Source organism: Stenella coeruleoalba, assembly GCF_951394435.1.
Source record: "Stenella coeruleoalba genome assembly, chromosome: 10".
NCBI classification, from domain to species: Eukaryota; Metazoa; Chordata; class Mammalia; order Artiodactyla; family Delphinidae; genus Stenella; species Stenella coeruleoalba.
Genome location: NC_137156.1, coordinates 62798264 through 62813426, shown reverse-complemented (window position 1 = coordinate 62813426; position 15163 = coordinate 62798264). Strand labels below are relative to the sequence as shown.

At 47.3% G+C, this 15163-nt stretch overlaps 1 protein-coding gene across 4 annotated transcripts in view; it reads left to right on the top strand.

Moving 5' to 3' along the window:
• The window catches only part of ZDHHC3 (zDHHC palmitoyltransferase 3), a 58990-nt gene extending 47062 nt beyond the window's left edge, over positions 1–11928 (top strand). For 3 of the 4 annotated variants that reach the window (XM_079933309.1, XM_079933306.1, XM_079933307.1), the window contains one exon: positions 6088–11928. In XM_079933309.1, the coding sequence (XP_079789435.1) occupies positions 6088–6345 (258 nt within the window). In that variant the 3' untranslated portion in view covers positions 6346–11928. The remainder of the gene's footprint in view (positions 1–6087) is intronic. The other variant, XM_079933305.1, reaches the window with a different exon arrangement.
• Positions 11929–15163: the final 3235 nt, after the last annotated feature.

Genomic DNA, 15163 nt, shown 5'->3' with positions numbered 1-15163 from the left:
TAGTCCTGGTACATTCATTTTGGGGCATTCGTGAGTTTGTTTATAGATCACAGCTCATGTGTCACCCAGGGAGACCAGGCCCAAAAGGCCCAAGTCACACACTCCCTGCAAGAGGTGCTGGTTTAGGCTGTTGCCCCCTTACCAGGCATCAACCATTCTTGTCTGCATGAGCCTAAAGTGGGTATCACTGCTGCCTCCGCAAACCTCCAGCTTAAGAACTCTGCCTTCAGGACGCCTCTATATCCACACAGAACTCAAAATTGCGTCCTACCAGGAAAAAGAAACCCCACTGGCTCCTCCTGAACCTGAGGGTCCAGACCCTCAGCCTTTCTTATGCATCAGATTTGTTTGGAATATTTTCTCCTCTTCAGACCCAGAGCTGACACTCCTGGATGTTTACTTAACTGCTGAGGAGGTTCATCTGGTGGGCAGGCCAGGCTCCATCTGGAACATTTTTACGAGCTTGCTGAGGAGGTTGAGTAGAGACCAAGAGTGCCCTTCTGGGAACACGCCACCACAGGGGAAAATCATCATCCTGTGGGCTCTCTTTTTTTTTTTTTAATTAAAAAAATTTTTTTGATTGAAGTATGGTTGATGTACAATATTATATGTTACAATATATGATTGAAAAATTTTAAAGGTTATACTCCATTTATAATTATTATAAAATATTGGCTATATTCCCTGTGTTGTACAATATATCCTTGTAGCTTATTTTATACAGAACAGTTTGTACCTTTAATAACTTACTCCTATATCGCCCCTCATCTTTTCCCTCTCCCCACTGGTAACCACTAATTTGTTCTCTATATCTGTGAGTCTGCTTCTTTTTTGTTATATTTACTGGTTTTTTGTATTTTTTAGATTCCACATAGAAGTGATATCATACAGTATTTGTCTTTCTCTGTCTGACTTATTTCACTTAGCATAATACCCATCCATGTTGTTGCAAATGGCAAAAGTTCTTTTTTATGGCTGAGTAATATTCCATTGTGTATATATACCACATCTTCTTTATCCATTCACCTGTTGACGTACATTTAGTTTGCTTCTATGTCTTGGCTATTGTAAATAGCACTGCTTTGAACCTTGTGGTAACTTTTTATTTATTTATTTTTTTTTTTGCGGTACGCGGGCCTCTCACTGTTGTGGCCTCTCCCGTTGAGGAGCACAGGCTCCGGACACGCAGGCTCAGCGGCCATGGCTCACGGGCCCAGCCGCTCCGCGGCATGTGGGATCTTCCCAGACCGGGGCACGAACCAGTGTCCCCTGCATCAGCAGGCGGACTCTCAACCACTGCGCCACCAGGGAAGCCCTGCGGTAACTTTTTGAATCAATGTTTTTGTTTCTTTCAGATATATATCCAGGAGTGGAATTGGTGGGTCATATGGTAGTTATATTTTTAGTTTTTTGAGAAACCTCCATACTGTTTTCCACAGTGGTTTCACCAATTTACATTCCCACCAACAGTGCACAAGTGTTCCCTTTTCTCCACATCCTTGTTAACATTTGTTATTTGTATTGTTTTCGATGATAGCCAGTCTTACAGGTGATATTGTAGTTTTGATTTGCATTTCTCTGATGATTAGTGATGTTGAGCATATTTTCACGTGCCTGTTGGTCATCTGCCTGTCCTCTTTAGAGATCTATTTATTCAGGTCTTCTGCCCATTTTTTAAGCAGCTTGTTTGTTTGTTTGTTGCTGTTGAGTTGTATGAGCTGTTTATATATTTTGAATATTAACCCTTCATTGGTCATATAATTTGCAAATATTTTCTCCCATTCTGTAGATCGTCTTTGTTTTGTCGATGGTTTCCTTTGGTATGCAAAAGCGTTTAAGGTTAATTAGGTCTCACTTGTTTATTTTTGCTTTTATTTCCTTTGCTCTAGGAGACAGATAGGGATTTGATAGGGATTCTGTTGAATCTGTAGATTGTCTGGGGTAGTGTGGTCATTTTAACAATATTAATTCTTCCAGTATAAGAACATGATACATCTTTCCATCTGTGTTGTCCCGTGGGCTCTTTTGCTTCATTTCCCTCTGCAGCTTTTCTCTGTCTTTGAGTGAGGATTTGCAGTAGAATTGAAAATGCATTGAGCAGAGAGAACACACCAGTTCTCATCCTGGTTCTGAGGCACAACCAGCAGGATGAGCTTCGGCCGCTGTCACAGCCTCTCAGAACCCCTGTCTTCCCCTATGACGAGCGTTAGTACTAACACCCGCCTCCTCTCGGGGTGGTTGTAAGGACCCACAGTCACGGCTTTGAGTGAGCTCAGTCAGTGCAGACCCAGCCAGTTTGTCATTTCTGGGTGTCCCCTCTGCAGCCTGGTCTGCCAAGTGGCCACATCCCAGCACCCCTGCAGTCATGGTTAGAATGCCTCTCTCAACAGGCTGCAAATGATCACCCAAGAAGGGAACCCAGAATCCCCAAAGCAAGTCACTCAGCTGGCCATTGCCGCTCCCGCTAAGGAGGGAGGCCTGGTGAGGGGCCGGACCGTGAATAGCACAGCATCCTGTGCCCCAGACCCACGTGAGGTTCCCTCAAGAGTTGTGTCAATAAGGTCCATTTTCTGAAACAGCTTTTTTGTTCTGATTATAAAAGTCACATCTGCTTCTTGGTGAAAATTTGGAACATGGGGGAAGTCTACAGAAACAAATCAAATCTAAAATCCCATCCCCAGGACTTCCCTGGTGGTGCAGTGGTTAAGAACCTGCCTGCCAATGCAAGGAACACAGGTTCGAGCCCTGGTCCGGGAAGATCCCTCATGCCATGGAGCAACTAAGCCCCTGCACCATAACTACTGAGCCTGCGCTCTAGAGCCTATGTGCCGCAACTGCTGAGCCCACGTGCTGCAACTACTGAAGCCCGGGCGCCTAGAGCCCATGCTTCGCAACAAGAGAAGCCACTGCAATGAGAAGCCCGCACGCTGCAATGAAGAGTAGCCCCCACTTGCTGCAACTAGAGAAAGCCCGCACGCAGCAACAAAGACCCAACTCAGCTGATTAATTAATTAATTTTAAAAAAATAAAATAAAATCCCATCCCCAAACCCCAGGTTCCACAATGATGTCAGATGCAACTTTGCTTTCTTCCCTTGTCACCACGTGGACAGGACTTTCCAGTGTATGTAAAACTGTATTGATGCCACTTTTTTTTTTAAATTTTATTGAAGTATAGTTGACTTACAATGATGTGTTAATTTATGCTGTTCAGCAAAGTGATTCAGTTATACATGTATATATATATATTCTTTTTCACATTCTTTTCCATTGTGGTTTATCACAGGATATTGAATATAGTTCCCTGTGCTATACAATAGGACTTTGTTGTTTATCCATTCTATATATAATAGTTTGCATCTACTAATCCCAAACTCCCAATCCTTCCCTCTCCCACCTCCCCTCCCGCTTGTCAACCACAAGTCTGTTCTCTGTGTCTGTAAGTCTGTTTCTGTTTCTTAGATATGTTCATGTGTATTATAGTTTAGTCTCCACATTTAAGTGATACTATATGGTATTTGTCTAGGTCCATCCATGTAGCTGCAAGTGGCATTATTTCATTCTTTTATATGGCTGAGTAGTATTCCATTGTGTGTTTGTGTGTGTGTGTGTATATCTCCCCACCACATCTTCTTTATCCATTCATCTGTCGATGGACATTTAGGTTGTTTCCATGTCTTGGCTATTGTAAATAGTGCTTCTTTGAATATAGGGGTGCATGTACCTTTTCAAATTATAATTTTGTCTGGGTATATGCCCAGGAGTGGGATTGCTGGATCATATGGCAACTCCATTTTTAGTTCTTTGAGGAACCTGCATACTGTTTTCCATAGCAGCCATTGGTATGTTTTCCATACCAATTTACATTCCCACCAGCAGTGTTAAGAGGATTCCCTTTTCTCCACACTCTCTCCAGCATTTATTATTTGTAGACTTTTTGATGATGGCCATTCTGACCAGTGTGAAGTGGTACCTCACTGCAGTTTTTATTTTCATTTTTCTAATAATTAGCGATGATGAGCATCCTTTCATGTGCCTACTGGCCATCTATATGTCTTCTTTGGAGGAATGTCTGTTTAGGCCTTCTGCCAATTTTTGGATTGGGTTATTTGTTTTTTGTTGTTGAGTTGTATGAGCTGTTTGTATATTTTGAAAATTAGGCCCTTGTCGTTGATGCCACTTTCAATAACTGCATAGTGTTGTGCTTTATAGAATAATTTACTTAGCCATCATTATTGGACATTTTGATTGTTTCCAACTTCTCATTATTAATCCGTGTTCAAGACTGTATTGCATAAATCGTGTCTCAGATTTTTCTTAGCTTTTTATTGAGAAATAATTTCAGACTTAACCAAAAAAAAAAAAATTAGTAAAAATAGTACAAAGAGCTCCCATATGCCTTTCAATCAGTCTTTCCAAATGTAAACATTTTATAAAACCATAACACAAATATAAAAACCTGGAAATTTACTGATACAATACCATTAACCAATCTATATACTTTATTCAGAGTTCTCCCGTTGTCCCACTAGTATCGTTCTCTGTTCCAGGATGCCACATTGCATCCTTTGTCCTGTGTCTTTAGTTCCTCCTCAGTCTTTCTCTGTCTTTCATGAACCTGATCCTCTTTCTAGTTGAGGTTAAATTCACATCACATAAAAGCAACCATTTTAAAGTGTGTGGTTCAGTGGCATTTAGTATGTTCATAATATTGTACAACCACCACTTCTGTCTGGTTCCAAAACAATTTCATCAGACTTTGATCCTGTTGAAGATTATTATCCTGTTGAAGATATTCTGTGGAATATCCTGACATCTGCATTTGTCTGATGTTTTCACATAATTAGATTGAGATTATGCCTTTTGGGCAGGAAAACCAGTGAAGTGATGTTCTGTCCTTCTTGGGGCACCGTATCGGAGGGCACGTGATGTTGATACATTTCATTATTGGTGATGTTAACTTCAATTGGTTAAAGTTATATCTGCGAAGTTTCCTTACTGTAAAGGTACTGTTTTACCCTCGGTAATTAGGAAGTATCTTATGAGGAGATACTTTGAGATCAGGTTCTTTAACCTACCATTTTTCCAAAAGCCAAGAAACTTAAACCTCTGAGGTGGTGTGGGAAGAAAGAGTGGTGGAGAGGAACTGGCCCAGGTGTGGCCAGATCTCAGTCTGTACGTGTATCTCAGTTTCTCCTGCACAATAGAAAGAATTATGCTGGTTATGTAAGGATCTTGTGTGGAAAAGAAGAGAAAACCTAGAACTAGGTACTCAGAGGTCATTCCGAGGTGGAAAGTGCTGTCAGTGAGCAGTACCTGTGCCTGGGAAGCCCACGACAAATCTCCTTGGCTTCCAGAAGAGATGGAGGAGGCAGAGCCCCAGTGGGGGTAAAGCCTCTGCAGAGGGTGTGGTGGGCCTGGAGAGCTGGCCTGGCTGTGCCTTTAACTCCTTTGGCTTCTCCCCCTTCCCAACACCCTCTTCTGTGGCCTGGCGCAGCCGACACCCAGAGGCAGGTGAGTGGGCAGCTCGGGAGAGGCCACAGGGCATGTCTACTGCATGTGCAGTTTCGACGCCAGCCTTTGCCCCCTCGCAGCGGCCCCGTGCACCCTCCAGCTGCCCGCTGCATGTTGGCACTCGCTGTGCACACCTCTGCTTCCTCACCTCACGCTTCGTGTGTCTCCTGCTGTCCCCCTTAACCGCATCATCCTCCTTCGTGCTGGGTTTGCTGCGCCTGCTGTAGGGGGAGTGGCCCAGGATACTTGGGGAGGGGTTGTCTTTCTGGGTGGTCTCCGGACAGATGGCCCAGCTCATGCCTGCAGAGGCCTGAGATGTTACTCCTTGGCCCTTAGCCACTGGGCAGCCTGGTCACTGTGCAGCAGCTGGCCGGGCACCCTTGCTCCTGTGGAAGGAAAGGAGGGCAGTTGGTGGGAAACACAGGCCCTGCTTGCTGTGCTGCTCCGAGCCCCTCCCCACCCTCTGGGAACCCCTGGCTCTGGGCCTTGGTGCTCTGCTGTGCCGGGACCTGGGGTGTGTAAGATGGCGCACGGCTGTCCCACGCTGACCCTCTTTATCCCATTGTCCCTCCAGGGCATTGAGCGCCTCAAACGAAAGCACCAGCCCAGGGAACGCACAAGCAGCTGGAAGTCAGTCAAAGAGACCTTTGGTGGGGACTTTTCCCTGAACTGGTTCAACCCCTTCTCCGGACTGCGTCATCCAAAGCCTCTCAGTGACAGTGGCTGGGTGCGACAGGTGGCATCGCTGTCAGACACTGAGAACACAGAAACAACAGAGGAGCACTCAGAGCAGAGGAAGGACGAGGACTCTGTGGAGGTGATAGATGAATGATACTGTGGGGAGAGGGCCAGGCACCAGGCAGCCGCATCATCCTACGTGCCGGCATCATCGCCACAGGGCTCCTGCGCACCACTCGCTCCCCTGCACCCACTGCTCCCTTCACACCACCCCCTTGGCTTTGCCGTCCTCTGACCCCTCCTCCCTCTCCCCACGTTGGACCAGTTCGGGGATGGGGGTGGACTAGGGGTGACAGAGGAAGATGAGAAACTTGCTCTGAGCTCATCTGCCCATGAGGGATTGTCAGGAACCATTCTCCGAGGCTGGGCGCCCTTCACAGCCTGTGCACCCTCACCCAGCAAAGGAGGCTCTGAATAGGGCAGCCTGGGGGCAGAAAAGAACTGGCCTGTGTCCTTTCTTGGGATGTCTGTCTTCTCTTGAGAAGGTTGGGGCCCAGGCTCCTGGCTTTTGAAAACTAAGGCTGTGTGGTTGTGATGGAAGAACAGAGCAGGGCTGGCCTTGGGAACCTGGGGTGGGACACTGGCATCAGGAGAGATGGACCTGGAAAGGCTGAAGGGATTCTGGTGACTCCCCCGAAAGGGCTTCCCCCTGGTGCCTGCCTAAACTAGAAGAAAGGCATGGCGGCCTCAGCTACCTTCAGGGCTCAGGCTTGGTTTGGGAGAAGACTCCAACAGCAGGCTATACACACACACACGGGACATGCCGAGGTTGGAAGCAAGCCTGAGTTATGACAGTAACACCCAAACTTAGCTCCCGTTCTATAGATACTAGAATCCCTGAGTCAGCTCGGAGGTGTCCTGCCTTGTGGCTAAAAATCGGTCCGTTCCCACTGAAGGGTCGGGAGGAAGAACCTGTTTAGAGCTACCGGAACTCTGACCTCCCCTATGAGAACTGCATTTAACTGTCCGTCCTGGAGAGAGTCTAACCACCCACATGGGCAGAACTGACCAGAAATCTGGCCTGAATGTTTTAGGCCAGTTCTCCCAAGACAGTGCCCATCGTGTCTCTCTGAAAGGATGGGTGGTGGCCAGAGCCCCCCGCCACACACACACACACACACACACACACACACGCACACACACGCACACACACACACACACTACCAGAGAGGGCATCTCTGGTGGGTCCCTGTGCTGCTGCCCACAGCTCTGCTTCCAGGCCAGGCCTATGGGGCCACCAGCACTGGTGAGATGAGGTGGTGGGCAGGGCAGACGTGGGGCACCCCTTGGGATGTCTTCTTTACCCCAAAGGTCAGGAAGGGGCACCCTTGTTTAACACCCTTCTTTTCCTGGGTCTGGTCCAAGTGAGGACCCCTCTGGCTGGCCTGCCCCCTCTGCACCCCGAGGTGGAGGCCCACAGGGTCACAAAGGCAGCTTTATTCCTGGGGATCAGGGAGTGAATGGGAGGTACAGAGGGATGGATCTTACCTCCTTGGCCATGAGAGAGGAACTGAAGCAACAGGATCAGCAAATTCACAGACCACATCTAGGGCCACATCCAAGATGGTTCCCAAGGAAAGGCATTCCTGAAAAGGGGACCTGGGGTCCAGCAGCATGTCCGGGGAGCACAGGGCTGGCTGTCCTCACCGCGTGTGAGCTGGGAGTGCTCAGCAGGGTAAGGGCCTGGGATGGGCCTGCCTGGTATGAGGGGTAGGGGTGCTCTCCGATCACTCCCAACGCTGCCTGGAGGAGGGGGATGTTTCAGGTGTTAGAGTGAGAGTGAAATGTCTGGATGGGACCAGGTGAGGAGGCTGTGGCTTCCTTGGAGAAGGTTCAGGGGCTGTATGGAGGGAGCAGGTATGCAGGCTCCCTCACCAGGAGAGGTGGGGCTGTTCACCATCTTCCTCCCTCCCTCCCTCATCCCCCCACCCCCGCATTGGCCCCCTTGAAGGTTCCTGATTTTAACTTACCAACACCATCAGTCATCAAGTAGGAGGGACCACTGGGTCATCCGCCACCACCAAGGGGCTGGGGCTCCTTCCACGTGGAAGACTGGACATGCCTACTACACTACAGGTGCCTCGAAGGCTCACCAACCATGGGGAAGCGTAGGGGCTGTGAAGTTGGGTTTCACGTGCCATAGTTTCAAGTTGCCTGAAGTTGTCGAAAGTCAAAGGTGAACAGACAGCACTTGGCCCTCAGTCCTGCTTCTGGTTTGGCAGGCAGGCCCAGGCCCAGGCCCGGCCCCATCTACCTGCTCTTCCTCAGGTAGGCCCCCCTCAGGGAAGCAAGAGGGGTGGGATTTCAGGCAGGAGGAGGAGCGAGGAGAGAATATATTTCCAGCAGGCCCAGACCAGTTCTGGCAGAAAACTCTACTTGGCTAGTGCTTCCAGGGCTGATGCACTCTGGGGCTGAAGAGGTGGTCCCTCCTCACGGGGCAAGTGGGCAGCAGCTTCTGATAGCCTGTGTCTCCAGGGAGGGACTCTGTGGCTGTGGACGCCTTTGGTTCTGACTGCAGATAGTGGTGGCCCTGCTCTTCGAGGCCATGACTCAAGGCAGGGAGGTGAGGTTCTGTGGCCCAGGCTGGGGGTTTCTAGCTGTCAACAGGCTACCCTGTGATTCCACACGACCTGGCCTAGTGGGTCCTGCTGCCTGTGATTTGTGTTGGCCTTTGAACGCTTTCACCCAGCTGGCTCTTGAATCTGCCCTCCTATGAGTAATCAAATCTAATCATCTGAAATCTAATGAGTAATAAAATCTAATTATCTGAAAGCTAATCCCAAAGCAGGAAATGCTAAAACGCTCAACCAAGGCTTAGAGCCAGTCAGAGCTGCTGCCTCTTTCCAAGGCATCAGGCAAAGGCTAGTTGTGATGAGAACAGTCTTCTCAGCATGAACCTCTTTCACCTGATTGGAACTAAACTTGATAAATTTCTCAAGTCCAGCTATTGTTGGGATGCCTTTTATTTGGAATCTAATGGTCTCACCTGGCTTCACCGTCGTGGAAGATTCAGACACACAGACATGCATTCAGCTGAGGATGTTGCAGGAGAGGGGAAGTAAGTTGTGTGAGAAACCAAGAGTCCCAACCTCAGCTCAGCCTCTTTGAAGGGTCCTGGCCATTGCTGGACACAGCACGTAGGCATCCATGCTGGGTGCTGTGAGAAGCACCTAGGGAGCTTTTGATGAATACTGATGATTAAACCCATGCTGGAGAGTCAGATGCAGCCTGTCAGGGTTGGAACAGGGCACCAGGGCGGGGCAGGGGTGCCAGTAGCATCTCAGCTGTTGGCAGCACTGTTTATAAACTGACAAGCTAAGGACAAGTTTAACCTCTGACTTGCTGTGTCTGATCCACAGAGTGATTTTTACAACTTGAATTAATTGCCGCATTTTAAGACCCAGGAGCTTTACATTGTAGAAGAACACACACACTCCTATAGCTTATTCTGAAAGGTCAGAAGATCTGGAAGTGCAGGGCCCACGTTCCTACACAGTCTCAGTTAGATGAGCTGAGTGGCAGCACCCACTCCTGTTTACCACGGTCCTTCCTGTTCCTGTTTGTCCACAACACCCCACTGTCCCCATTGTTACCGCCAACTGGTCTAGCCAGTTTGAGTCTGTGCCCCCTGGGTCTATAGGCTTCCTCTTCACTCACCATCACCCTGGGGGAAGACAAAGGGCCAGAAACAAGCATGACCTCTGGAGCCAGACAGACCTGGGTCCTCTTAGGCACTCAGGCCATTCTCTGTCCATTTTCCTCTTGCTGTTTGGCCCATTTGACTTTCACGGATGTGCCATGCGGTGAACAGGTGTTATTATCCCCATTTTATAGATGAGGAAACTGAGGTTCAGTTTCTGAGGCTAGCTAAAGGCCAGTCCCCTGGCTAGTTAGAATAAACTGGCCCCAGTATGGCACTTACCTGATCTGGGACACAGCTCTGATGCTTTAGATGACTCCACCGCCCCTTTGGGCCTCAGTATTCTCCGATGTAAAGCAAGGTGGTTAAACCAGCTTCCAGGGGCTCTTCCAGCTCTGACATTTCACAAACCCTCCTAGGAATCCTGCCCGCGTTTACAGATGTTCTTGCTCCATGCGTATTAGCAACAGTTGTTTCATATGAAATCCAAGAGGAACATCTGTTTTATGATGGATCACAGAAAACATATCATCTAGCCTCTCACTACTAAAATGTGCTCTGGGGGGCCACACTACTGGCAACACTGGCATCACCTGGGAGCCCTGTTAGAGACACAGATTCTGAGCCTCCAACCCCACCTGCTGAATCAGAATACACATTTTAACAATATTCCCCCAGTTAATTTGTCTGTATCTTAAGGTCTAAGGAAAACAGTAGTTTACTGGTTTTTCCTTGGAATATTCAGACACCCTATAAGAAACAGACCGTCAGAAACCTTCGTTCAGGAACAAAGCATTAGAGTTTGGTCAAGTCCTTTGCTAGATCTATCAGCATATCAAAATCAATAGTTTCCATATAGTCCAGCAAGCAAGTACAAAATATAATGAAAAATATTTCATTCACAAAAGCTATAAATACATCTTGCAAGTAATCCAACTAGGAATGTGCAAATTGTGTATGAACAATAAAACTTTTCTAAATGTAACAAAGAAGACCTGAATAAATGGAACAGTATCCCACATGCCTAGATGGGAAGACTCAGTGTAGTCACTTGGCATGATTCTCCCCCCGATAACTTGGTAAATTCAATGCAGTGCCAATCTCAATCCCAACAGCTTTTAAAAGTTCTATGGACAAGAAAAACAGTGGTGAGGAGCATTTGCCTACTACGTATCAATATGTACTATAGAACTACAATACTTTAGATGGTATGACATTGCAGTAGGAGAAGATAAATAAGCAAATTAAAGAGTCCAGAGACCCAGATGTATGAAAGCAGCATTTCAAAACACTAGGAAATGATAGATTATTTGAGAAAGTTGGAGCTCTATCTACATCACTCCACACGCTAAAAAATTAAATTCCAGGTGCCTAATAGTATAAAGCCAAAAGTTTTAGAAAAAGCATAGAAAACATATTCTTGGGGTGACATGAAACCCAGTATCCCTAAAGGAAGGAATTAACAAATTTGGCTACATTAAAATGGCAAAGTTCTAGTGGTGAAAGGCATTTAGAGGTTAAAAAAAGACTGTGAAATGATTTGCAGCAATAACACTTTTCTGTATAAAGACTACACACAATACGAACAAATTAATGACTCAAAATAGGTAAAGGATATGAACAAGCAATTCACAGGAGATAGTTAATTAACATAAAAATATTCAGCCTCACAAATAGAAATGCAAATTAAAACAACAGTGAAATTATTCAACCATTTATATCGGCAAAAATCAAAAAGATCTGTCGGTGGAGAATAAATCAATGCAATCTCTTCCCAAAGCAATTTGGCATTAGCAAAATGTATCTATATTTTGACCCTATAACCCCCTACTGTGAATTCACATCTCAGAAATACCTGCACACATGAGCAAAGATCTATGTCCTGGAGAGATTTTCTGCACTGTTTGTAAGAACAGCTTAAGTGGACTCACCCTTGGTCAATGGTCTACAGCAGGGAGACGCCCAGGCTTTCCACAGAGGACTTGGTGTCTGTCAAAGGGATGTGCGGGGCATTTTAGAAGATGTAAGTACCGATAAGTGGCTGGCCAATTCTGCCTGTGTCAGGCAGCTGTGGTGGGGTGGGGATGAGAAGAGGGGGAGAAGGTGTGTGAGTCAGGTACATGTTTTCATGGTAAGTTAAAGCAGAGAAATAGAACCAAAATGATGCGTTATATCAAGCCAGGAAAATGTGTGTGTGTGTGTGTGTCTGTCTGAAGGCTTTAGGGGAGAATCTGTTCCATGCCTTTCTTTAGCTTCTGGTGTTGCCAGCAATCATGTATATGTATAAATAACCTGACATCCTGAGCTTTGTCAGACTCTCTTTTAAGGAACTCAAGACATGTTATCCCATGCCAACCAGAGTTCAAGCCTGACCTGTATGTTGGCCTCTTTTCAGCCCTAAGCGGGATCCCTCTTCACCAAACTAAGGACCGTCCTGCACCACCCAGCCCCATCTGCAGCCTGTGGTTCTCAGATGCCCCATCTAGCAAGACAGACGGTTGCAAGGAGCTTCCCCAGAAAGGCCCTTTAAACAAGGGACATTTGTGAGGGAGGATTCCCATAGATGCCCTTCCTGAGCTCCAGGGTTAATACACAGGCTCCCGCCCACCACACCAGGGCTCCCTTCCATACCCTTGGATATCATACCTCCTCACAGACAAGACCCCAAATCCCAAAAGGGGCCTGTCAGTCAAGTTGCCTCACAGAGCAGCCCAGAGAAAGAAGCAGAACTGAAGCTAAGCTCTGCTCTTCCCTCAGAGTGCCCCTACCTCTAATCTGGCCAGAGCACCTGACACTGGTGTAACCACTTCCCCCACCTGGCCCTGGATGAGCCCTCTTCCTCGGACCCACACCTCAGGCCTGGTGCCCATCCTCCACCCAGGGATCCCCTGGGCTTACATCATGTTTTGCATTTTTCAGGCTTCACCTCATTTGTAACATTCATCCAAATATCTAGCTCTTCCGAAACAGTTCCCACTCCCCACCAACACCCTGTGGTTTCTCCATGCCTTTGGCAACGCAGATATATTAGCTAAAACCTCTTAATTCCTGAAATACCGTCAGAGCCAATTAAAAGGCAGGCCAGCCAGGCAAAGCTAGAGCGCCTGTTAAAAAGCACCTCAGGGCTTCCCCGGTGGCGCAGTGGTTGAGAATTTGCCTGCTAATGCAGGGGACACGGGTTCGAGCCCTGGTCTAGGAAGATCCCACATGCCGCGGAGCAACTAAGCCCGTGAGCCACAACTACTGAGCCTGCGCGTCTGGAGCCTGTGCTCCGCAACAAGAGAGGCTGCCGTAGTGAATGAGGCCCGCGCGCCGCGATGAAGAGTGGCCCCCGCTTGCCGCAACTAGAGAAAGCCCTCGCACAGAAACAAAGACCCAACACAGCCAAAAATAAATATAAAAATAAATGAATAAAAATAAAAGATTACAAAAAAAAAAAGGCACCTCAAACATCCCTGGAACCATGACTGCCTGGAGAGAGGTGCGTTTTCCCAGACTTCTCTCAGGAGGTGGAAGAAATACTCTGCTAAGCCACTTGGGTGAGGGTGGCAAGTGGGATGTGCAGGGCATTTTAGAAGATGTAAGTGCCGATAAGTGGCTGGCCAATTCTGCCAGCGGTAATGAAAGCTATAATGAGAGACAGCTTTCATTACCGCTTTCATTAGCGGTAATGAAAGACCGCTAACTGCCTTCCAGGAGGGTGGGCCCCTGTAACTTTTGCATCTTTAGAATTTTGTACAATGTGCAAGTAATTACTTATTCCAAAAATTAAAATGTTAAGAATTTAGTTGACCAAAAATGTAAAAAAAAAAAACTGTTTGATCCATCACTTCTCCAGAAATAATTATTTGGAAAAACAAGGTGTCTTTTTTCTTAGGAATACAATTGACCTAAAGAATAAGCCAACCAGGGGTCCCTCCAGGATTCTTCGGGCCCCACCCGCAAGCCAAGGCCAAACTCCAGCCAGGAGACCCTTCTGCCTGCAGGTGGCTAACCTCTACAGGGAGCTCAGGGTACTGGAAAGATGCAAACTCCTGAGAGGAGGTTGTTTCCTTGGACTCTAGAATTCCTGCAATTATGAAACTTTTGATGATTGGTTCATCATCAAACATAGGCTGCCCATGTAGGTATTGGAGTCCAAGGGCACAGTCTCTTCAGGTGCTGCCAAAGAGCTAGAGAGGAGGAGTGTGGTCATTTATTATAGTCCCCCCGAATGAGTGATCATCAAGCACAGAATTAGATGAAATCTAGACGGATGGAACTGGGTTATTTTGGGTAAGTCTCTTCCTGTCTGGAAAACAAGAAGTTGGGCTCAAGGTGGAATAATAATTGGCTGCGTTCTCCAGGCTCCCATCCTGAGTCCATGGAGACATCACAGTTGTTTTGGGGGCTTTCCGCCCATTCTCAACTGCCCTGGGTACCCACAACCCATTGATTAGATTAGGCATTTGAGATAAAATCTTTGCCATCATTAAAGAAGACTTCTAATGACACTTCCAGCACCCCTAATTTCTGAGTCTGTGATAGACCCCAGGCTCCTGGACTAGTAGTCTATTTGGCTCCCGTTTTCTCTGTGCCTAGATTCCTTGTAACTACCAGGTGGTAGGTACTTAATAAATGTTTGTTTGTGTTTACTCATATGCACAAGTTTGTTAGTGTATGGACATAGTCCACAGAGAAGAGGGGCATCTCAGATAGTGGGGACTCTGATCCCTCTTCTTGCCCATGGTTCCAGTACCTTGACCTTGCCTCTGCGTGGTCTTATGAAAGATGCCCAGGCTGGTGGCGTTTTTGATCGTGTATGTCTGCAGTTCAAGGGAGCCCGAGATGTGACAGTCTTTGGGGTAGCTGTCTGTCTTTCTTTTGAGAGTGATGGTGAACTTGATAGGGTTTCCCAGCAGCACAGGATCTGCCTGGACATACATCTAAAGAAGGTCCTCTTTTGGGGGTAGTTTGTACTCGCTCTCATAACGGCAGTAGGAGAAGGCATGGTCCATGACCTCCCTCTCCTCAGGGGAGCCTGAATGAGACCCAGAAGCAGTTTCCTTAGAGGGCTCCTCCACGGGCCCAATGTCCCAATGCACCCGGAAGCAGAAGCAGCCTACCCACCAGCCTGGACTCCAGGGACATTCCAGGGGCCCAAGGGCTATGAATTCACAGATAGGTGTTCAAATCACCATGCCTGAAAAATAGCGCATTCTGACGTCAGTCAGTGGGAATGGCCGAATAAAGACCTCTGAAAATTCACTCCTCCATAAAAGCAATGAGAACA